Source organism: Podarcis cretensis (assembly GCF_951804945.1).
Source record: "Podarcis cretensis genome assembly, chromosome: 1".
Lineage (NCBI taxonomy): Eukaryota > Metazoa > Chordata > Lepidosauria > Squamata > Lacertidae > Podarcis > Podarcis cretensis.
This window is the reverse complement of record NC_137170.1, coordinates 73462824-73488119: the sequence shown is the minus strand read 5'-3', so window position 1 is coordinate 73488119 and position 25296 is coordinate 73462824. Positions and strand designations below refer to the sequence as shown.

General features: G+C 40.6%; 1 protein-coding gene across 10 annotated transcripts in view; it reads left to right on the top strand.

The window, feature by feature from the left end:
* SOX6 (SRY-box transcription factor 6) overlaps positions 1–25296 on the top strand; it is a 435786-nt gene that overhangs the window by 223165 nt on the left and 187325 nt on the right. For all 10 annotated transcript variants that reach the window (XM_079966105.1, XM_079966106.1, XM_079966103.1 and 7 more), the window contains one exon: positions 17989–18078. In XM_079966105.1, coding sequence (XP_079822231.1) covers positions 17989–18078 — 90 coding nt within the window. The remainder of the gene's footprint in view (positions 1–17988; positions 18079–25296) is intronic.

Genomic DNA, 25296 nt, shown 5'->3' with positions numbered 1-25296 from the left:
GCTACCTTTGAAGGTGACTTGGAAACTACAACTAATACAGAATGTGGCAGCTAGACTGGTGATTGGGAGCAGCTACCATGATCATATAACTGTGGTCCTAAAGGAACTTCACTGGATCCTAGTATGTTTCCAAGCACAATTCAAAGTGTTGGTGCTGACCTTAAAGCCCTAAACAGCCTCGGCTCAGTATACCTGAAGGAGCGTCTCCATCCCAATCTCTGAGCCCGGATACTAAGGTTCAGCTCCGAGGGTCTTCTGGCGGTTCCCTCACTGCAAGAAGTGAAGTAAAAGGGAACCAGGCACAGGGCCTTCTCAGCAGTGGGACCCTTCCTGTGAAATGCCCTCTCATCAGATGTCAAGGAGATAAAGAACTGTACAACAACATCTGAAGTCAGCCCTGTATTGGGAAGTTTTTAGTGTTTGATGTTTTACTATGGTTTGATATATGCTATAAGCCACGGGGTATAAATAAAACAATGATGATGATGATGATGTACGTTTAGCTGTATCTGGCTTGCAGTGATTAGTTTTAGTATGAAATCACCTTTGCTTGTTGTTCACAAAAATTGAAAAATCCAAATTCTACCCACTACTACTTTCTCCCCTCTCCCTGCATCAGCAGTTATAGCAGTCTTCCTTAATTTGGTACCCTCCATATGTTTTGGACTACAATTCCCATCTGCCCTAGCCAGCACTGCCATGCTGACTGAATGATTAGAGTTGTAGTCCAAAATATCTGGAGAGCACCAGCTTCAGGAAGGCTTAGTTACAGTAAAACCAGTGGGAGTACTTATGTGAGTGAGTTTAGTCAGCCATTTCTTTAAATAATAATTTAAATGAATCGCTGCTCTTTTCCCAGGAATGACCTTCTGTTTGGAATAATTAATTGTTCCACTAAGCAAGGCTGAATATTAGGGACAGATTATATATATGTATTATAACTCCTTATCAGGTTATGAAATTATTATTGGTATCAGTATAATTTTGTACACTTATATTTTCAATAATGCTTCGCACAATAGTAATTTATCAAATCTGTTTTTTTAAAATAAAAATGTGGTTTGCCAAGTTTTCATCGCTATTAACTGTTCACAGATAATTGAAATTGCCTGTGTCATGCATGTACAGTATTGGAGCCATCTGTTACCTGAAATTTAGTTTGGCTACTTGCCATTTGGTTGATAGCATGTGTGTGGACCAGAAAGAGCTTTTCATTTTTATTTTCTACTTGATACCATATGTTGTGTTCATATATATACAGCATTAGTTTAAACATGATGTCGATTAACACAGTTTATGTCAGATTACCACATGACACTTGTGAAACATAATACATTTCATTCAGATTTAGTAGACGCTGGACTAGTTTGTGTTCATTCATGCCAAATGCTAAATAATATAGCAGTAAATCAGAAAAGCCAAAAGCTTTCTCTGCTTTATCTTGAAAATATACGAAGCCTCCTTCTTCAGCTAATTAAAACAAACACTTTTTTCTCATTGTCTATATTTATATCCCTGCTCAAAATCCATTTAATTTTACTGTTTGTTTTTCTTGCTTTGGAACTTGTGTACAAATTGCTTATGTATTCTATTTATTTATTAAATTTCTATACCATCCTTCATCCAAGGAACACAGGGTAGTTTACAATATAAAAACAGGAAAGGTGAGGTTGGGGTCGAAGGGTGCATGGCTGTTGCATCCTTCTCACACTGCCCTGCCTGAGCGACTCTGCAAGACTGGGATCTGGGAAAGGCTTTGTGAGAAGGACATAACATCCATGTGCCCTTTGACTTGTCTCACAAAGTGGGGCAGGGCTGACTCAGGGAGGGCAGCAGGAGCAGTGCGACGACCCTGGTAGCCCCCCCGCCCCATGCTATGCCTCATGCATCATAGAGCCATTGGCTCTTGGCCTGTTATAGCAAATGGCAAAGGTCCTTTTAATTTCATTGGGAGCTATGTTGTTGTTTAGTCATTTAGTCGTGTCCATCTCTTCGTGACCCCAAGGACCAGAGCACCCCAGGCATTCCAGAGTCGGCCACGACTGGACCTAATGATCAGGGGTCCCTTTACCTTTACCTAACAGTAAATCATTTGTTGTTGATGTTGTTGTTGTTTAGTCGTGTCCGACTCTTCGTGACCCCATGGACCAGAGCACGCCAGGCACTCCTGTCTTCCACTGCCTTCCGCAGCTTGTCAAACTCATGCTGGTAGCTTCAAGAACACTATCCAACCATCTCGTCCTCTGTTGTCCCCTTCTCCTTGTGCCCTCCATCTTACCCAACATCAGGGTCTTTTCCAGGGAGCCTTCTCTTCTCATGAGATGGCCAAAGTATTGGAGCCTCAGCTTCAGGATCTGTCCTTCCAGTGAGCACTCAGGGCTGATTTCCTTAAGAATGGATAGGTTTGATCTTCTTGCAGTCCATGGGACTCTCAAGAGTCTCCTCCAGCACCATAATTCAAAAGCATCAATTCTTCGGCGACCAGCCTTCTTTATGGTCCAGCTATTTCACTCTAAATGCCCTGTACATAGCAAGTCATGTTTCCAGGTCATGAGCATATGAGGTTGTCCATAATTCTACAACCTAAAAATCAAGAAGCACTCTATTTAAATACTGCTGCCTTTAAAAAGTTCACCAAAAGTCCCTCTTCCCAATTTTAAGGATTGCCCTTCAGCCCATCCCCTTGTGAAAGTTCACCTGAATTCCTTGACCCTCAGTAGAGACTTTTAGGGAGATGGGAGTGGGGATAGTGCCAAAAACGGGGCTGGAAAAGTCGAAGTTCTGCCCATCCCCTTCCAGGGCTTTTCTCTAGCTGCACCCCAATGTGAACTTGCCTACTTCAGTCAGCCTCATAAGGTTTCCTAACAGTACTACAATCAGGTCTATGGGAATAAAATGTCCTAGGTTATCCTATCTACTATTTTCTTATGGTTCAACATCTCACCAATCATAGCCATTAGCAAATCACTACAGCCTCCCTCTTGGCATTTGATACTGTCATTCACTTTCCTCATCACCAGTCCCCAATATCTCTCTGTCTTGTCCAGCTAATGAAGAATGTAGCTCTTCAGGACATGGGCGTTTGTGTTCTGTACAGCATGTAGCACACCACTGGCACAAAATGAGTATTTAGTAGTAGATGCTGGGCTTTGGCTATAACAATAAACTTATGAACTATAGTACATACTGTATTGAAATAAATACTCACAAATATGTGTCAACATTCTTCCTTTAGGGTGATTGTATTAGTGTGAGTATAACTTCCATTAGTACTAGCATGTATTACACAGGGCTACCGATGGTTGAAATGTTTTATTGTTTTATTGCCTATAGATATTTTTGTTTGATAAATGTGTTGGTTACTACACAAGTCATATGTATGTATTTAAGAATCTTATGTGAGCATGTGTGTAGATGGCTACTGTGATGTCAGTTTGACTGAAAATGCAGACAAAGCGTTTTTGAAGCCAAAATGAGTCAAGCTAATTTCCCCCACATAAGCTTAAGTCGGGCTTTTATTTATTAAAACCAGGGGGGAAAGTTTGAAAGAAGAGTGGGCTTCTAAATCTGTTATCCGACCAGAATGTGAAAGTAAGAATACTTTTCTTAAGGCTTATTTTATAGGAACCGTATGCATGACTTTCACTTTCTAGAAAGTGGTTTTCTCTTGAACACACATCAGAACCATTCATCATACCATAATTGCAAGTTGTCAGTCAGAGCCGCACCCTTCATGCAGTGGCAGACCGCCAACACATCTGTCAGAAGCACTCATAAGCTTCCGTGTGTTATTGTAATCCCCTACAAAAGGAACAAGTCTGTTCAGCCAGACCACGTTTTCCAAACCGAATAATGACTTATATAAGCACCAAGCCTGGCAAAGCAATTGCAACTTATTTTATGAACAATGAGCTTTGTAACAGAGGGAATGAATCTGAAGAAGAATACACAGTGACTGTCATCTGTAATACATACACACACACACACACACACACACACACACACACACACAAATAAATTCAAGGGTGTATTTTTGTAGACTATATATGCACTATATGACTAAAAACATACTTTTAAATATATAATAGTATTTAGCATTCTCTCTTGGATTGTGCATTCTTATGCTACCCATTGGAGTAAATAGAGTGGTGTTCATTTTTGTAACACTCTCTTACAGCTGTAAGTCTTTGAACTGGAGCTAGGTGTACTATCACTCTGTCCATTTCTAGACCCAGTTAAAAATGCTGGTTTTAACCTATAAAGCATTAAACAGGTTGCAGCCAGGTTACCTAAAACCACCTCTTGCATGTACCTATATCCAAACCTTGAGATCTTATTTGGCAGCCCAGAACAGACTGGGCCCATCGTGATTTAAGGTGGGTGGCTACTAAGGATAGGGCCGTTTCAGTGATGTCACCCTGGCTTTCAAATTGCCTCCCCATAGAGTCTTGCCTGGCACCTTCTCTGCAGACCTTTTGGGCCTGTTTGTGGAATACTCTCCCCAGGAAGGCTGACCTGGCATCTTCATTACATAGATAATGCCCGACAAAAACATTTAGCTGATTAACATTATATGGATTTTTATGTTTGTGGGAAGGGGCATATTGGCTTTCTTTTCTTTTTCTTTTATTATATATTTTGCGCTATCATTTTTTATTTTTATGTTTTGAACTGCCTTGTTATCTTCAGATGAAGGGCGGTATGCAGATAAATAATAAATAATGCTACAAGCATGTTTAAAATACTATTTACCTATTGCACTGTAAATTGCTAAAATATATGACATAAAGAGAGTGAAGTTCTACCACTGCTACTTATCTTTGTAGCCCCAGTTCAAGAGTGGGAGGATTTACAGAAATGATAACGTAAATGGAGTGAGACTCCACCCTCCCTTGATCAAAGGCTTTCACAATCTTTGTATGGCGGGAGTGGGGATTTCTAGTGGAGATTTGTATTGCTTGGCTTCTGGCTTCTTGGCTTCCACTACGACCCCATTAACGGGTTGCCCTGAATATGGCGCAGGTTGCTATCAGGGTATTGCACCAATTCACCCAACTTCTAATGACTAGGATTCTACCCAGTGCCCTAACCGCCAAAAGTTGTGACATTTTGCTATGGAGAAGGCAAAACCTGCAAACGGGGCCAATTTGTTTGCTGGGCAAATTTCTTCCTGTCTCCAAATATGGCAACCATTGGTAACCATAGCAAGGTGAGGCAATACAGAAAAGAAAAACATAGTTAAACAAAAGAAAACCTAGAGAACTAAACGAGGTTAAGCCAGCAACTTGGAAAGCAAAATACATTTGAGGTACACGATAAAGGATTGACCTAGAATGTTATGAGATGATAAGGGAGGAAGGGAGGGTTTGCTCTTCCACTGACCATGCTGAGGGGGTCAGGCACACCTGGCTTTTATACATCACTGGCTGGCTGGACACAGGAGCAGCCAATGCCCGGCCAGCCAGTGTGGTACTGCCCACTAGCTGGGGCCTCTGATTGGTCATTGCCTTTTGGGGAAATTCCCAAACTGCCACCCGTACATGTGTGTTCTGGCTGCAAGGGATGGCAGCAGAATGTGAGGGGGCCCAACTGCCCCCCACCCAGGAAAGGGAAAAGTGGCTATTAAGTTACATTTACTAGTGTTTAAAATGTTTGTGAAATGGACGTTACATAAATTGGTGATCTCTCTCTTTTGAAATTTTTACGGACACGTTAAAGAAGCATAACTCCCAAATAGCACAGCCATAAGTGAATTATCTGTTGTTTCCACAAAAGGAATATAAATATCCTAATATATCAATTAACACACACGCACGCACACGGGGGGGGGGTACAGTTACATGCTCTGAGTCTGATGTTCCCCATCCCTAGCTTATAATATCTATCATCTATCACAGGCAGCACAGTTAGTAAAGGCCCCTGACTGAGCAAGCAGGCAGAGAGGCAGGCAGCCCTGGCCATGACTCTGGCCATGTGTTGCTTGCATCCTGATGTTGCACTGAGCATTTGCTTGAATTGACAGTCAGGCAAGCGGCAGGCAGAGCAGAGTGTGAGTGGCAATGAAGTGCTGGTAGAGAGATCTGTGTACGTCATGTGGTCTACCTTGTGCACCCTGAGCTAGGCTGCTGCTCTTAGGTGCATACTAAGATGCAGTTTCAGCTGCCAGCCTGCTGGGTTTCTGCATTCTGGAATGATGCAGGGGGATGGCAATCCTGTCCTTTGCCTCAGGCAGCAAAATGTCATCCATAGGCATAGCATTTACTGAGCATAGTTCTCAAGCTCAGATTCCCACTCGTGACACATACATGTCTTGTCTTTATTAGAGTATGTGACAGTTTTGGCATTATCTTCATATGTATATGTTGTCATAATTCCTGAGAATTATGAAAGACACCTGTGCATTTCAATGTGAGAAGTAATCTTAAAAGGACCAAATTCTGGGTTTCTAAAAGGCAGTCATCCTTTTTTCCTTTTATACCTCAGGTTCTGTAATGATGCACCTCAAAGCCTGCAGCATTTACCTTAATAGCAAGCAGTGCTATAATAATGTCCTGGCACTTGAAACCATGTCTACTTTTCAGAAGAGGTGAAGGGATAATTTTGCCAGGGTGTTCTGGTAAGAACTCCACTTATGAGCTGACGAGACCTTGGAAAACTATAAACAAAGATGAGATTGTAGCTATTGTTTTCATTCTTTCTTATCCTCATTTGAAGTAATTTCAAATCAAGAGCTTATTATGTTGTCCTTTGTATATTTTAACATACAAAAGGAAACCTTTGGCAGGATCCCCGCTTTAGGCATTCTTTTTCATAGTAAGTGTTTTTATATTTTTAAGGTATTATTTGTGGGAGGTGGGAGATGGGTTTCTTGCAAACATTAAGAATTATATTTCCTGATACCTGGTTGTGTATTTTTATTTAGTGTGTTTCCTAGCCTTTTAAGTTTCCCTTTGTCAGAACCCTGGGGTGCACCATGATGATGATGTGTGTGATTCGTGCTCAGCTTTTAAAGATTTCGTGAATGTGCACTCCAAGAGGAAAAGGACTGCCACTCCAGCAGGATCATTCCACTGTAACTTTCAGCCAGTCACAGGATCCCCAACTTCTCTTGGGCAGCCAGTGTTGGAAATGTTTGACATAAGACCAATATATCTGTAGACCTGTGACTCTAGGATAATCACAGGGAGCACAGAGAACCCAGACCAATCATGAGTCACTTCTCTTGGGTAGTGTATTGAGAGGGTTGGTGGAATGAGTATACTCCACATATTTCTGAGCCTGTGCTGCTGAAATGAGCATGTTCTCCCCAGCTGTTGGCATGCCATAGGTAGCATGGTAACGTAAGATCTTAAAATATGTAAACATATTGGTTGTGCCACACATGCTAAAAAGGTGGAGGGAAGCTTAATATTTCTAGGGAAACCCTTATGATATGAGTTTTATTGTTTCAGAAGAAAAGAATAATCCACTGCTTGAATTATTTCAGCTATTTTAAATTTATCTTGTTAGAAAATAATTCCATGGTTGATTGCAACAATGCCTATATGTGAACACAATTTTGACTTCTTCTGTTTTTACATTGTAAGTTGCTTTGAGACATTTTGTGAAAAAGTGACAAATAATTGAAAGAGCATAAATCCTAGTGCAGAGCAGATGGCAATAAAAATAACATGAACCAGTTTATGTTGCCTTTCATAGACGTAAACTATAATGTGTCATCATGGAAGTTAATATCTATTTATTAAAAGAAAAATGGATATAGCTGAATCTTTAAGGACTCAGTAAGCATGCTGGCTTCTTAAAATAGGAGATACTATAAATTATTTTGGTTACTGTACCTTAAGAAATATGATATATGATAGGAAAGAACAATTAGATGCATAGTACTTGCTGAAAGTGTCAATTCATGTATTCATCTGCTCAAGAATTGCTAGTAAATTGTGCCCTCTTTTTATCCAAGTATCATTGATTGCTGTTTTGTGAATTCTGAGGCTACATTTCTCCAACATTACAGGTTACTCTGGAAATTAAATAATGGGAATTAAGTTTTCTCTTGGGTGGAAAATGGTGGTTATGTGAAATAGTGCTGCTTATCAACACTGTTAGGTAAATAGTTCAGGAGGATGCATTTAAGTAAATAAGGGCAATATAATATACAAATTCATTCCATAATGGAAGATAAAGGAGAAGAATGAAATGTACATTTTGTTTTGACAGGTTCAAAATATAATTTTGGCCTGTTAATGTGCCAAGACGGTGCATCTAAGCAGTTGTGCTGACATTTTGGAAAGCTCCCAAAGGATTTTGCCTGGTACAATGCTCATGGAATCAACATTTTATGGGAGCAAATCATATAATGTCCAAATAGTTCTGTGGCAATACAACTGTATTTTCTCAGGGAACTAAATGTATTTATTCACACTGATCCTGCATGTTTTAGTTGAGCAATCATTAGCATGTTTATAATGGTTCTAATTTAAAACGACATTTTCTGAATTTTATCCTTGAGTCATTTACAAATTGTTCATATTGAGTAAACAAAGGAAACAGATTGCATTTGATACTTAGTAATTTATCTGAAAGAAGAAGGGAGGGTTAATTGTCTCAAAGTTTTGCTCTGTTTGGGGAAGTATGTTCTTTTCTTTTCTTTTCTTTTCTTTTCTTTTCTTTTCTTTTCTTTTCTTTTCTTTTCTTTTCTTTCTTTCATTTGCTGCACAGTGCACCCCTTCCCCCTCTCTTCTTGAAGTGAAGAAGGGAAAAAAAGCCTGGAGGAGTGAGGAAAATGAAAAATTAGGAGCAGGACAAGACTGACCACTCCCAGAGGGGAGTGTGGAGCAGAATTTGAGCTGGCACAAGATTATCTAAAACAGTTGGTGCATTCCTTAATGATCAAGTGCCTGAGAAGCCCAGCTCTCTCTCACAGAGCATCTGTGTTGATGTTTATATCTGTGCCTTGCTGTATGGGAAAAGCATGCTTTCTCTTCTTTCTCTGCTAAAAATAAAGAGGAATATAGCATTGTATGAGCTATTTTAGGAGAACAAAAACATCTGAAAGGTGAAAGGTTTTGTTTTTTAATAAATAAATTAAAGTAATAAAGGTCAGGGCTGAATCTTAGGCTCTCCCTGTATGTGGAGATGGAAACAAGATGGGGGGAGGGAGGGCACATAGGCAGTGTGTGGTATTTTATCTATGTGCATTGAAGTTTCCACGAGAGATTCACTTTTTTTTTTTAAGCAAACCATTCTGGGATTTCTTGGTGTAGCCCGCAAGCTCTTTTTCTCAGTCAGGCTCAGCTTAGATTACAAGCCTGGCAACAGCCAGTATTTATATCTCAGCCTTTGGATTCGGAAAGACCAGAGTTTCAAGTGAGAGCTAGCAATAGTTTGGGAATATGTGTGGAATTCAGAGTAAAACGAATGCATTTTTAGTGCCTAATTATTTTTAGTGGGCTTACAGAGTTTTAATTAAAAGTCTAAGGCAACTCTCAAAGCTCTGAACGGTTCTAATTTTACCATTTTAAGAGAAAATATTTTTCGCCAACAAGGGAAAGATGTATTAGGACCTGCAGATTCAGACATAGCTGTCAAGTGTCCCTTATTTGAAGGGACAGTCCCTTATTCCAGCGCCATGTCCCGCTGCTGTCCCTTATTGATAGATGTCCCTTAAATGATGTCCCTTAAATTTCAAAGGAAGCAGCTCCTCTCCCTCCCTCCCTCCCTGCCGGCCAGGGAGGAGGGAGGCTCCAACTGTGTTGCTTGGCTGTGTTGCTCACCCAATAAGAAGTCTAAGAACGACTGGGGGGTGGAGCTTGCATGCCTTGTGTGTGGCTAGATAATGCAAGCTGAGGGGTTTTTTGAATGCTGGACGCCATTTTGTTGCACGTGCTGCTGCAAACTTTGCAGTGCAAAGCCAGACCGGGGAGCCATCTTAAGTTGAGGCTGCATAGGCCTTGTGGTGCATGTGATTCAGATTCTATTCAGTTGAACCTCTGGTTACAAAGTTGGTTGGACAGTGTTCTCGAAGCTACCAGCATGAGTTTGACCAGATGGCAGGAGGACAGGAAGACTGGAGTGCCTGGAACAGGTGAGGCTGCAGGTCTCTTATTTTGGCTGCTGGTCCCTTATTTTCAAGGCTGCTGGTCCCTTATTTTCAAATCTGTAAGTTGACAGCTATGGATTCAGAAGATTTCTTGTTTTAAGGCCTTGCCTTGGCTACATATGCTTACTGACAATAATTGCAGTTAGGAAAAACCACACTGATTTAGTTCCAGCTCCAGAACTCTTCTGTACCATGCACCCATGTACCTCACTACCCCCCTCTACTTTAGCCCCCACAGTCTCTGTTGCTGGTGCTACCACAGCTGTTTGGATCAGTTGCAGCAGCATCTAGTAGTGGGGAGCTGCAATATGTAAGATACATGGAGGTGAATTATATGACTACTCTTCATTATGTTTTTATAAAAACTGAAATAAAGCCTTTTATTAAAACAGTGCAAGTAGTTGATCCCACAGCAGGTAGACTAGGTGGGTCTGCAGACCCCCAGCTATGCTTGGCTGGCTGTGCTGCTGTAGGCAGTGGGGGAAATCACATCAATTCAGTGAGATATTTTGGTGGACCAACCTCTTCCTCCTCCTCCTCCTCCTCCTCCTCCTCCTCCTCTTCTTTTTCTTTCATCAGTACTTCCTAATAATGCATGACTTCATAGTTTTGCTAGAACAGGCAACACACTCCTTGATTAACTCAATTTTTTATATAAGGAAGCAAATTCACTGGAGCCATCATCTTTTGAACCTCAATTATTTGTCTCCTGTTTTGAAAATTCACCATGCATGCATCCTTCATATGTTTTGTGTCTATCAAAAAATACAGTTAATGTGACATTCGCCATTCTAATCTCTTGGATAGATATTAGTTTGGGATCCTGTACTACCCTCATAACGTCCTATTTTGTGGCCTTATGTTGCCTGTTGCTGGTGGCAACGCCACTGGCAGTAATGTTTCTCGCACAGCAATCTCTGCAGCGGTATTGGATGCATCCATGGCACTGAGTCCTCTCTCCCCTGTAGTACTGCACTTTAGGTGTGGTGCAAACCCCCCAAATGAACACAGGCAAACAGAAAGTGGTACCTCCAGATACTGTTGGACTACAACACCCAGATTTCCTAACATTAGCCGTGCCAGATGGTAATTTGAGTCCAACAACATCTGGAGGGTTCACATTGGCTATCTTTGTGGTAGGTAGTTTAGCTTAACTATACTGAGGACTGAGCTGATTTGAGAAGCCATGCATCCTAAGTATGAGTCAGATATGAGAAGCTATGCATCCTAAGTATGTATGGCAGAGCACTATGCACGTAGTATGGTCTAATGGTTGCTGCTGTTGGTGCTGCTTTGTTGCTGGCCAGTCACCTAAGTGATATCAATTTGTAATGTTTTGTGGGGGGTAAAGTTGCCCAGACCTGGTATGACCATGCTCCATTTTGCTGTGTTTCCGTTGAATGAAACCTAGTATTAATCATGTCTGGGGAAAATCTGCTAGAGTTCACTCCACTGTGGCAAATCAACACCTCCAGTCACGTAATGGTGCATTCACATAAAATATTCACCATATGAAATTGATGTGGCATAATTAATATGGGAATTGGGCCTTCAATGAGGGTCTCCTAAAAAGAAGGGAAACTGCAACAATCTCTGTCTGTTTGAAAATATAATGATTGTTCTGCATTCTGTTGTATTTTGTTGTATTATGACAGTTATCAGGTGATAAAAATAGGCAAGACTTCATTGTTTTTGTACTACAAATGTTAATATATTGAGGGTTATTCATGTTTTGAAATCATTGCTTGTGTTTTAGATCTAGTTAGAATTCCCTTCTCTCCCACCCAGACTTCTCCTGATACTCTAATATATTTTATATTTACTAAGACAAAAACAAATAAACAAGTCAATGTGATTGAAATGTTTTCCTGAATAATATCTATTTATTGCTTATAAATCTACCATACATTTGCCATCATTATTAATAAATAAATGTTCTTTTGTCTTCTGTCACTGTGTACCACCTGGATAAGGAAATGATTGTATGCAAAACAAGTCATGTTTTAGAACTCATATCAGCAATAATTATCAGTTTACAGTATTGTTACAACATGTTTTGAAAGAAGCTTATTATAAAAGAAAGAAAGAAAGTGGGCTTCTCAAAGCAGTGAGAGTAAGACAGTTGATCACACTTACCATTGATATGGATGTTATAAATATGCCACTGTGTACTATAGTGTTTTATTGAGTCTCAAAAAGTCAGAGCTGATTTGAAATAATAATGTCTGACAGTCAGGGCTTTGAAGTTTTGCTACGGCACACACACATTTAGGCTTTCTTTTATGTCTGACTTTTACCATAAAAAGCAAAACACACACATGGCATGAATGCATTCTTCATATCTGTATGTCAAAGAAAGTAATGTGAGGGCTACTTCAGTAAATTAAAAATAACCTGGGGGTGGATGAACCCTATGTAGATGGATGCAGGCCACTGGAAGGTCATAGTACTCAGGAAAGGTAGAACTGGGCTTCTTCACTTGTTGAAGGTCACAAGATTGGGATTGTAGTGGATGGGGGGGGGGTGGCGTGCGGGAGAAACCAACCCTTGATAGGATCAAGATGACTTTGATTTAGTCAGAAGAACTTAAGACCTTGATAGCCAGCACACTTGTTCTTCATTGGCAGTCAGAGATTCTTTCCATTCCAAAACTGATTGATTACTCAGTGGATAAATGTTAATTGTTTTCATCATGCCCTCTGATCACAGAGACATGCTTTTCATCTTTCTTTCTTTTTTTAAACCTGGAGCTCACATTATCTCTTAAAAAGCATTGTAGTGAATTTGGGGGTTTCTCATTTTTATTTTTTTATCACTTCCCCTTTCTCTTCCCAGTGATGCCGCCCTGAGACGGTGTTGTCTTAACACCTTAAAATCAGCAATTGCATAAAATTGTACCAGCACACATGGATGAGCTCAGCAATAAACCAGATGATCACATATACAAGCTTTCAGGGTTTTCTTCTGATGCTATTTATTTCTTACACTTCAAACCCGCTTCCCAACCAAAGTTTTCATAGCAACAAATCATTAGTCACTGTGGGTTTTCTTACATGTGCGCATGAACTGCAGATCAGTACCTTAAGCTAAGGTACTTAAGCTAGTGCTTCTCCAGCCTAGTGTTCATTTTAGTTACCTTTCAAAGTCCTTGTGAGGCTAGGATTTGACAACTTATTTAATCGCATGCTACTTCACACATTCATTAAGAGTTGAACCTTAGTACCATTATTTCCTGTTAAAGAGACATTCACAATTAGATTAAATAGGCCTGTGAAACAGTAATGAAGATGCCTTCTGAGTGTGTGCGATATGGGATTTCACTCAGGTTTTAAGGAAAATGTCCGAGGGCATGACCTCATTACCACAGAACCCTCCCTACCACGCTTTGCTTTCTAGCTTGGCACCTGGTCATCTGGTACTAAGAATATGTCCTGGGTCCTGTGTAGTTAGAGATAAAATTGAGTATTGGCAATAGGCATAGCTTTTCTTTGCCATAGTTTTCAGAGGTTTTGTTTGTTTGTTTTGGCTGTTTTGTTTCTGTTGTCACTAAAAAGGAAAACTTCAGTACACTTGTAATCATAAAAAGCTACTCAAAGAGGGCCAGAACTTACTAATAAAGGAGACATGATTTATCTCATTGTTCCACAGAAAGAATAATTTATAGACAATCATAAACACTCAGAAGAAACGTGGTGTACATGTGCGTGTCTAAACTCTGCTTTGTTAGGAATCTGAGCTCTGCTTCATTTGGAAGCTAAGACCGTCAGGGGCTACTAACCACAATAACTATGCAGTACTTCGACTGTTAGAGGAAGTTTGCCTCTGAATGCAAGTTGCTGGGAATCATAACTTGGGAAAGGACTGTTCCACTCAAGTCTTGCTTGCCGGCTTTCCATAGGCATTTGGCAAGTCACTGTGAGAACAGAGTGCTGGTGTAGATGGGTCATTGACCCAATCCAGCAAAGCTCTCCTTACAGTGGGTAGGATTTTTGATAGCAGATTTCCAAATTCAGATCAATTGCTTGATAATACTGCAGCTTATAGGTCAGCGCATGTTTTAAATAAACCCATGTTGTGGCACAGACAGGGACACGGGTGGCGCTGTGGTCTAAACCACTGAAACACTTGAGCTTGCCGATCGGAAAGTCGGCGGTTCGAATGTGTGTGATGGGGTGAGCTTTCATTGCTCTGTCCTAGCTTCTGCCAACCTAGCAGTGCAAGTAGATAAATAGGTACCGCTGTGGCGGGAAGGTAAATGGCATTTTCGTGCGCTCTGGTTTCTGTCATGGTGTTCCATTGTGCCAGAAGCAGTTTAGTCATGCTGGCCACATGATTTGGAAAGCTGTCTGTGGACAAATGCTGGCTTCCTCAGCCTGAAGTGAGATGGGCGCCATATCCCATAGTCGCCTTTGATTGGCCTTAACGGTCCAGGGGTCCTTTACCTTTACCATTTACTGGCACAGATGAGCTTGTTACACCAAGCACATACAAAAATGATACATTTGCCCATGGCATAGAATCAAGAAATATTTATAAACAGGAATCCATCAGGTTGGAGAGTGCATGGTTTTTGTAGTCACTTTGAAATGGGGTCATAATTCCAATTTTACCAGTACTGTTACACACCACCTTAATCTCCATGAGTGGTACAAGATTCCAGGGGTTCTAGGCACTTACCCAGGGTTTGTGTTTTCTTTTGGGAATAAGGCACAGCGACTGTGGTATCTTTATGATACGTGATTTTATTTATGCAGATATATAACCTGCACCTAGATGGAGGGACTGCAGAACATTCACATCCTGTGAGGATCTGGCTTCCCCCCTAAGGGCAGCATTGGATTCAAAGGAGGGGGAAAAGCCATCCTCTGTGCCTCTTTGTTTCAGCATGTCATCCCCAGCTCATTTGGAGTTCTGCCCCTTCTTCTCCTTCTGATTACTAACTGAGTCCAAGGACCTCCGCCAGGCTACATTATTTAGAGCTGAAACCCTCAACCTGGCCTTTGCTCACTAGCACCCAGTGATGAAGGGCCCCAACCCCATTTGCATGGCTGTGATGGTTTCCTTGATGGTCCATCACTGCCCTTTGTCCTCTGCTAATGTCCCATCCAGGGACGTGGGTGGTGCTGTGGGTTAAACCACAGAGCCTAGGACCTGCCGATCAGAAGGTCGGCGGTTCGAATCCCCGTGACGGGGTGAGCTCCTGTTGCTGGGTCCCTGCTCCTGCCAACTTAGCAGTTCAAAAGCACGTCAAAGTGCAAGTAGATAAATAGGTACCGCTCCGGCGGGAAGGTAAACGGCATTTCTGTGCGCTGCTCTGGTTCACCAGAAGTGGCTTAGTCATGCTGGCCACATGACCCGGAAGCTGTACGCCGGCTCCCTCGGCCAATAAAGCAAGATGAGTGCCGCAACCCCAGAGTCAGCTATGACTGGACCTAACGGTCACGGGTCCCTTTACCTTTAATGTCCCATCCAGTTAACTCTGCAGAGCTGGCTTGGCTCATTAGCATAGCTAAATCCAGCAGGTTTCCACATTTGGCAAAACTTAATCAAAGCTTAATCACTTCTCACTTTTACTAAATCATGACACATTTAGGAGGATCTAGCCCACCTCAACTCATAACAGTATTCTTCTTATTAATAATTTCATTTATAGACTGCCCTTTGTTAATGGCCACAAACAATTTACAATACATTAAAAAGTGATCAATGACCTGTACAGGTAGTAAAACCATACTACACAGCATTTAAAACTGTAGCCATTTTCAATTCATAGTAATCAGGATAACACTAAATTACTATAAATTATAAATAACTATAAATTACTAATTGTTATTAAGACAATGATAATTTCTATATAGATACCAACCCAGAGTTCTCTCAGCATTCCATGTTTTGCATACCACTAATGTATGAGGGCCTTTCCACATTTACTGCAATGGACCCCCCAGCTCCTTTTAAATAAATAGGGAAGCCCTTGTGGCCAGGGAAGCTGTGCCTAACCCTAACCCTGCAGGAAAGGACAGAACTGGTCGGCTGTAGGAACCCAGTTCTAAATATATCGGGCTTTATTTGTTTATTTTTGTGGAACTAATGCTCCCTCCATTGTGTCCAGCATCTTGAAAAAATGCTCACACATTCTTTAGAGATTATGTAAGGTGTAACTTTTGGTCGTTTGTGCTGAGCAGAAACTCGAAAATGTTCAGTCTGCCTGGAACATACTTTTTCCCAACTGTTTATCAAGTCCCATTGATTTAATTGGACCATCTGTTTTATTTCCTCTGGATTGCTCCCTTGACACTCATACTGGATTTTGTAATCTCTTCCCCTAATCAAACTATGGTGTATCCAGTGTTAGCCATACTCAGAGTAGACCCTTGAAATCCATAGACTTAATAAGTACCTTAAGACTCTTTATTCCAGTGCTCTATTAACATTGGATCTAACCTTCTGTGTACATATAGAAACTTACAAATTCAAACTGGAGAAGGACAGGTTCTTGATTTGTTTGACAACAGATAATCTTTGGGTTAGGCAACTATGCATTTTTCAGGCTGCTCCTTCCCAGCACTGCAGTTTTAGCAGAACCTGCACTTTCTTAATATTATTTCTATTTTCTGAGGTTTCAGATCTTGCCTAACCTCAAAGATTTGGACTGTGCTTTCATTGGCCACAACCTGATATAGGGAGATATATCACAGCTGAGCTGTCAAGATGTCTTCAGACAATTGCCATTTGTCGATAAAAGAAAAGAAAGCTTTGTTTTGTATATGTTATCAAGAGAAGAGAGGTAGCTAGATAGATAGATAAATAAATAAATAAATATTCATTGCCATTTGTGTGTGTGTTTAATGCTTCTCTATTTATATAAGTTTTAAAAATACAACTACATAAAAGGTGCCTTAAAAATCAGGCATATCTTTTTGTTCTTTGATTCATTTTGCTCTAATTCTGTATTGTCATAAACTGGGCAAAAGTATCCTACTTTAAATATTTTATTGTTAACTTTCTGTAAATATCAATATAAAGCCAGCGTTCTTCGTTTTTGGCAGGGCACAAGAGATGCAGCTTTTTAAACTGATGATATCACAGAAAAGGACAAATTATAATGTTCTATCGATAATTGGTGGTTATTTGTTGATTCTTCTATTATCTGGCCAAAACTCATAAAAATAATAAAGGCTTGTAATTGTTAAAATTAAATTATTTGTTTTATTGTGTATCAAGTATTTTAATGCTGTCTATTACAACTTAGTGCTTCTTAATTTTGCTCTTTTTTGAAAGGATATAATTAGTATATTGGCTTTCCCTACTAAAATATTACTTGGGGGTGCAGGGATGCATAAGCTGTGCTGTCCTTCCAAAGACACTTCTACAGTGTTGCAACCAAAACTTGTATAAAGGTTGTACTGTAACTTTTATTGTGATAAAATGGCAACACGTAACCCTTGGGATTTGTCCACACTGGAGCAAAATGTGGATTCACATCAGAGTGTCTGCCTGTTAACATAGGGGCATTCATATGACATCTTCCCCCATCACAGTGTTTTCCCAGACATCTCCTCCTTTATATGTGGGATTTATTGATCCTTCATTAGTTCAAATCGGGGTGGGGGGGATGCATTTTAAGTGGGTAAGGCCAGGTCCAGGGACAATACAGCTGTACCTCAGAAGTCTGTTTGACTTCCAAAACGTTTGGAAACCAAAGCATGCCTTCCGATTGGCTGCAAGTACAGCGGCAGCAGATGGTATGACGCGGGCGTTGTGCAGGAAGTTAGATTGTTCAATGCAAAATACTTATTTTATTGTGCAGCAGCTCAAAATACCTGCATGTTGATTTCACAAACTTTTAAGTTTTTATTAACGCTTTCTCTCCCCTCTTGCTTTCATAGATTCATCTTGCGTAGAAAAGTTACTTTCTAAAGACTGGAAGGAGAAAATGGAAAGATTAAACACAAGTGAACTCCTTGGAGAAATTAAAGGTAGAGTATAAATTAGACACCATATTGTATTTTGAAAAGCAGATTTTTTAAATAGTGCAAAAAGTCCTATTGATGTTTACCCCTGACTTTCCAAGAATACTAATAGGACTTCTCTGCTTGTGGTGAAGTAAATAGCTTTTTAGTGAGGAGCCTGCTCTGGAACTATGGATTTTGTGTTCAGGCGGGTTTCATTTTTTGGATCTGGTCTGTCTCAGATTCATTGAACTCTGCAAAGTTGAGTTATGTTCTTAAGCCTGCATTGGCTTTCTGGTTGGTACACATTGCATAGGAGTGTCCTATGATGTATAATATACACAGGTGGCCGCCTCCTATAGTCAACATGGAGGCAAGGGATTTCTGGAGAAGAAGTTCCTTGTATCCTAGGATAGAGTTCTCCAGTGTTCCCTTTTGTATACTATAGTTCACAACCACAAACATGGAACCATGCTTCCTAGTTGTTTCCTTGGGCTACCGCTCTCAATCAGTGTATGTATGTTTTAGTTATTAAGATATTTATACACCATCTGTTATGTGGACATTTCAAGGTGGTGTTCATCAGTACAATAAAATCCATATAGAAACACAATTAAATACAAGTCCAGTGAAGCAGCAAAATAATACTTAAATTTCTAACAGAGACTAGCATCAATAGATTGGAAAGGTCATGGAGAGCAATTAAGTTTTTAGCATGCGCCAGAATTGTAATCTGGATCTTCTGGATCAAGATTAAGGACAGCCCCACCTAGAATATACATATTATAGTAAATGAGTATTGAAGTTACCAAGCCATGAGTGCTGTGGCAATGCTAACTCTGTCCAGGAATGGCCATGCTATAGAATACATGTACTCCAGGACAGTCTGTTAGTGATTCTCAACAGTATTTCATCAAGAAAACATTGCTTAGTGTTTTGTTTGAAAATGTAGGGATTTGTCAGGTTTTACTACTTAATTGTGTTTGTGTTGTGTAGTTATTCTTTCCTCCTTCCCAGAATCACGGCAACATTGTAAGACAGAAACAAGTTAGGTGATTGTGGAGGGGGTATAGAGAATCTCAATAGCAAGAAACAAAGGTGTGGTTCTGTGAGGAAGAGCTGCTCTTTGCACTGACTGTTACTGGGGAGTACTCTGCTTTATCAGACAGAAGGCGTTGTTCTTAAGGATAAATGAAGCACATACTCTCGCTTTGAAAAAGTGGCCTGCAATACTGGCAGATCAGTTATGGGGAAGGATGCCAGGAAAAAAGGAAAAAGGCAGCCAAGCTCTTCCGTGCCTGCGTGTTTGCTATGCCAACCTTGTTTACCAAAACAAAGAGATGTGAAAATATTAGTCATAATACAAGACATATAGTGGAAGGTGCATTTTCTGGCCTTAAGGTAGATGTTTAATTGCCTTGATCTTATTTAAAATTTGATTCTCTATCTGTTTATAACAGACTTGATAAGACAAACATTGGATGGAAATTGCTTCTCTACTCCCTGGACACAATTAATTTTATGTTGCAGGTAGTACTTACAGGCAGTTCACCACAATGCTTTTCTGCATGCATCCTAGTGAAATTAGTTGAAGCTGCTTGCTGGCTTATTTATTTGAGTGCAATGTTTATCATCTTTTGGACATAAGCAACAATTCCTGAACTCTCTGGGTTATTTTCCAGTGAACAGAGCTGGTGATCCTTATGAGGCCCTGTCTCTCTGTAGGGCAGCAAGATGCAGAGGGCCATAGATATGATCACTCCCGAGCATCATCTACAAGACTGTGGAGCATATTCATCCTCCTGGTATACTGGGGAGGTATGTGCTATGAAGCAGGCTGGATGATGGCTAAAGTGTAAGTGGCAAAAGCCTTATTGGGAAGGCAACCAAGCACATGTTATAGCACATAATCATGCCTGCTGCATGGTGATGAATGCGGCAAAGAATCCCAACTTCTACTGCCATCATGTCAGCTCAACAGAACTTCTTAGGGGTGGTCCATAGACTGGTGTCATTCAGGGTTTTTTCACCAGAACTCAGTTCCAGCACCTCTCAAGTGAGCGCCAATGCCATTATAAGAGAACAAGGGACATGTTCATAGTGAGCTCTGGCAGCTCTTTTTCTAGACCAAAAGCACTTGTCTCACTTATATTAGTGGATGGAGCCTGGGACATCTCAGAGGGTTAAATGAGGTTTCCAATGCTCCATCAAGCCTTGTTTTGTGGGATCAGTTTCAGTTTTTGCAGCCTGAAGAGGTTAACAAGATGGTTGTGAGTATGCACCCACTGATGCTACCTCTTGGCTCTTTGCCCTTATGGCAGATTAAATCTAGGTGGGGCAGGAAGATAACTGGTTGAGTTCATATTTGCATGAAGAGGTGGTGCGTGCAACCTTGAAGGTATAGTAATGTAGCCACTCCTGAAAAAAAGCCCACCCTGGACCTGATTGTGTTTAACAGGGTACTCAATATGCACCCACACTGTGCTTATTCCTTGATCTGTATCAAGTTTCATGCTGAAGGCTTGTGATAGGTTGTTTGTGGGGGCAAATTACATGACATATAACTCCGTGTTTATAAGATTTGCTATGGCTGCCAATCTGCGACTGTGCTAAGTTCAAGGTTTTGGTATATAAGACCATATAGAGATCAGCTCTTCAAAGGTAAAAAGATCAAAATTTCATTGGGCTAGTGCTCCCAAATAGCTCCCATCCAATATTAATGAATGGAAAATGACTTATTTAGAAATATCTCCAGCAGTAATTTTACATGCAAAACCTTCCTTCCTTCCTTCCTTCCTTCCTTCCTTCCTTCCTTCCTTCCTTCTGTGGGTATACCTTATGTAAATAAAATATTGAGGTATACAATGACAGTGATTTAATGCCCCACCCCCATTTTCCAACTTTCCCAGTCAACTATCAGAAAGCATGGTGCCCCTTATTACCACAAATAGCCTGTTTTTAGTTTTGTTTCACATGTCAACATAAATCTCTTACTTAGCAGAGTCCTGCAAGCATCACACTATTGTTCCACTGAAATAGCCTCCAGTGGTTTCTCTCAAAATACAGGGTCTTTGAAGATCAAATAAAGGAGGCCAGTCCATACACAACATAGGCAGTTATGCTATCTCCAAGAGTCCTGATTGTTCTAGCAGCCTTGTAGATAGAAGGCTTCTGGGTCACAATCTAGTGGGTGAAGTGTTCTGGCTTCCATTTCTAGAGGAGTATACTACTGGAACATAATCTATATTTACACACATTGTGGCTTAAATGTCACATGCAGTCTTTCTTTGTACAGTATGCTCTATTTTTGGATGGACATTGACGGATGTGCATAGCTTTACCCACTACAGAAAAGCATTTGCATTGTATGACTCTTTGACTTGCACATAATTCTTTAATTCCCCGTGCAAAGATCTTCTTCTTTGATAAATTAAAGTGAATTCAAAGCTTTTGTTTGTAATTCCGGTGTCCTAAGAATAATTAGCAAACAGAGAGGCCTGTGCTAGTTTCAAGATTTTAAGAGCTGGATAAGAGTTGACCTGATGCATAAGAGATTTTCACTATAAAATATACTGTGCATATTCCTTTATCTGTATCAAGTTTCATGCTGATAGCTTGTGATAGAAATAGCTGTTACTCTCTTCAGAGAAGAGAATTGTGAGGAAAGATGGAGTATATGTTGTAATTGTGATAGGCGTAGGATTGGTATCCATTCTGTGAAGGTTGTGCTACTAAGTTGTTGCTAGAAGTGCTGCCTCTTGCTTTCAGATGAAGGCATAAAGTGGGATAATTGGTATTACAGTTGTATTAGGAATTCAGAAAGAGAAAAATGTAGGTTAGCTGTCAGAGGTTCAGCAAGCGTGATAACAAGAATACACAGGAACTCTGTGAGCAATAGAAGGCTGAAAAGATTACCGTATTAGTTTTCTTTACAGTTTATTTGAGATGCATTGAGATTATTTCTCTAATAGTGCCAAAATCCCTTTTGGCAAGTCACAAGTGTATACCGCAGCCTACTTTATAAATATATATGGCTTATATATCACAGGAGCACCCATAGGTTTTTAATTATGCCACTTTGTACGGTTGTAGACATTTCAAAGCTCCCCTTTGTGCTCTCTGTTATAAACGTCTTTTCCTTCTTTTGAAGTCTACATGATATACATATGAGCAATTAAAAACACAGCTCAGGGTTGGAGACACAAGGTCTTCTTAATTAAAACTCAAACAAAAGCTACAAGCAAAGGCCCCCCTCACTCTATGATTAAGGTCTAAAGTGTTACAATATATTAGAATCATTGTTAACTGCTAGGGTTTAAAAAATCAATATACAGGAAAAAGATCAGTTGGTTCCAATTAGAGAAATCAATGTAAATACGAAACAGAGGGGAGAAACCCTTAAACCCAGTAGCAGGTCCTGATTAGTAATATACTACAGGGCATAAAATTATTTTTAGTAATGAATTTATTAAAGTGACCACATGGAATAAAATGCTTAATTTTCCATAGTACTGATGTGCAGTGTAAGTGTGTTTTAAATATATTGTTTATTGGCTGTTTATTGTATATAGGAAGAAAATAAATGAGACTCCAATATTTCTACAACTAAGCATATTTAAGTGCATAACCGCCCCCATTGAAATCAGTAAAAGTGCTTAACTCTGGGTGGACCATGCATTGAACATGCAATGAAACTTTTTACTCATGGCTGGCACTAAGATTTCTGTTTCTCATGAGACTACTGTTTGTGTGAAGTGTCTCAAATGCATTACCCCCCCCCCAAAAAAAAAAGAGGTGTCAGGGTTGGAGCAGACACAAGTCAGCACTAAGTCACCAATGTCAGTGAAATTAAATCCTTATTCAAGTAAACTTAAATACAGTTCAGGCCTAGTGGTCTCAGGAATCCTTCCTAGTAGGTCTTGCCCCGATGACAAAGTTGTGAGGACTGAAAGTCCCTGTCTTCCCACCCCTCTCTAAGGCTCCTCAAGTGTTTTTCCCACACACAGTCTCATACTGCATCTGCACACAACTGATCTCTGTTCCGCTCTTTTCATTTTCTCTGCATGTTCTCAGAAACTGGGGGGGGGGGGGAGAGAGAGAGCTGGTAGCAGCAGGAGGGGAAAACTCCCTGAATTCTTCAGAAGCCTCTTGACCCCCTTCCTCTGCAGCCTCTGTTTCATCCTCAGAGTCTGAACTACACTCTGGCACAGACTCTTCCTGCTCACCAAACCCTGTTGCCCCTCCAGCTCCCCCCCCCCCAGTCTTCTCCCTCCGACCACCTATCATTTTCCCACCACCAATCCCCTTGCTATTGAGCCTTCTTCCCCTGGGGATTCAGCTGGGGATTCTCCAGCTGGTGCCTCCCAGCACTCCTCTGCACCCAGCCAGTCCACGGCATGAGGTAGGATGCCTTGTGCCCCTCCTGTAATTGCACCATGACAGTGACTATCTTGCATGCGAACAGATAAACCATATATTTTCACTCATAAAGTTATCCCAGGATTAGATATAAATAAATATTTGGTAGGTCTCTAATTTGAGAATTTTATATAACCCTCTTCAGAAACTATGGTGTTCAGATCCCCTCACCCCAAGACAACTCTAAATTCTAGCTCATTGAGTTGACAGTAATGAGCAAGCTTGCTCAGGCCAAACAAGTAAATTACTTCAAGTAACAAACAGCTTTGCAGAACGCACCTTTAGCAGAACAGTTGTCAGTATCTTGAATTGTAGCTACAAATTCCAGTCATAGCATGAGACTTACCTCATTCTGAAGTTCATTTATAGTAACAGAGTTAGCCAGGCCCAACAGGCCATAAAAACAGTAAGTACGAAATGGATTGCAAACAAAAGAAGCTGAAGAAGAGCATACATTTGCATGTGGACCACTCTATGTCTCATTGTTCAGTCTTTGTCCTGAACAATATAGTAAAAAGACATGTCCGGAAACTGATTTTCATAATATTGGTAAATTATGAGGCATTGGTTTTTTAAAAGAAATTATTCAGTGCTGTTATGCTCCAGATTTCTTTCTTTAAAAAAATGAGGTGGCAAAACTAGAGAAATTCTATGTCTGAGACCATAGAAACAGCAGAGGGATTTCAAACTTCCTAATCGAAATGGCTTTATATGCTAAGTCAGCGGTTCTCAAAGGGTGTAGTGTGCCACATTGGTGTGGCAGGAGAGGATGGCAAGTGTGGGAAGATTCAAGGATGATCAATATTATATTTTGGGAATGATTCATGTAGCTGCATTGTTTTAGAGTTTCTAGATGTCCCATGATCATATTATAAAGTAGTTGTGTTCTATGTTATAAATCAAGCACTGCTAGCAGTTGTTTCTTTTTGTTCTTCAATTTATTTCTTGAAGGACTTTACATAAAAGTTGCAGGGTCCGGAATGGTTCAAATGGGGAGAGGCAGGCCTTGAAGTATTGCGGTCCTGAGCTATTTAAGGCTTTAAAGCTATTTAATAGGGGTTTTTTTTAGCTATTTAAGGCTTGATAGGTCAAAACCAGCACTTTGAAATGGGCCTGAAAACTAATTGGCAGCCAGTGCCGTTGGGCCAGGATCAGTGCAATATGCTCAAACAGTCTTGCCTCGCTGAACAACCTGGCTGCTGAATTTTGCAGTTTCCAAACTGTCTCCAGAGGCAGCCCTACATAAAACCAGGATTGTCATACAGTGGTACCTCGGGTTAAGTACTTAATTCTTTCCGGAGGTCCATTCTTAACCTGAAACTGTTCTTAACCTGAAGCACCACTTTAGCTAATGGGGCCTCCTGCTGCCGCTCCATGTGGCTGAAGAGCACTCCCCAAGGATCACCCTCTGGGAACAACCATCCAAGAAAGACCAGAACCACTGCAAAGTGGTCCGACCAACCTGCAACTCAGACAGCCACTCCAGAAGGCTACCATGGTTGGTAATGAAAGCCACTGAGAGGTCGTGGAGAATTAACAGGGGCACATTTCCTCGGTCTCTCTCCCAATGGGAGGTGCAGTTTTGGTGCCAAAACCAGGCCTGAATCCCAATTGAAATGGATCTAGAAAATCAGTTTCTTCCAAGAGCTTCTGGATCTGGTCTGCAGCCACCCACTTTGAACATACCCAGTTCAAAGAAACTGAAGAAACCTCTTTTATTATCCCATCCAGGTCTCATGGCAGATCAGGGATTTGGATTGTGTCCTACAGTATCATATTTGTTTCGTGAGTAGGGCTCCACTGCTTTATATTCTTCATTTTCTTTGA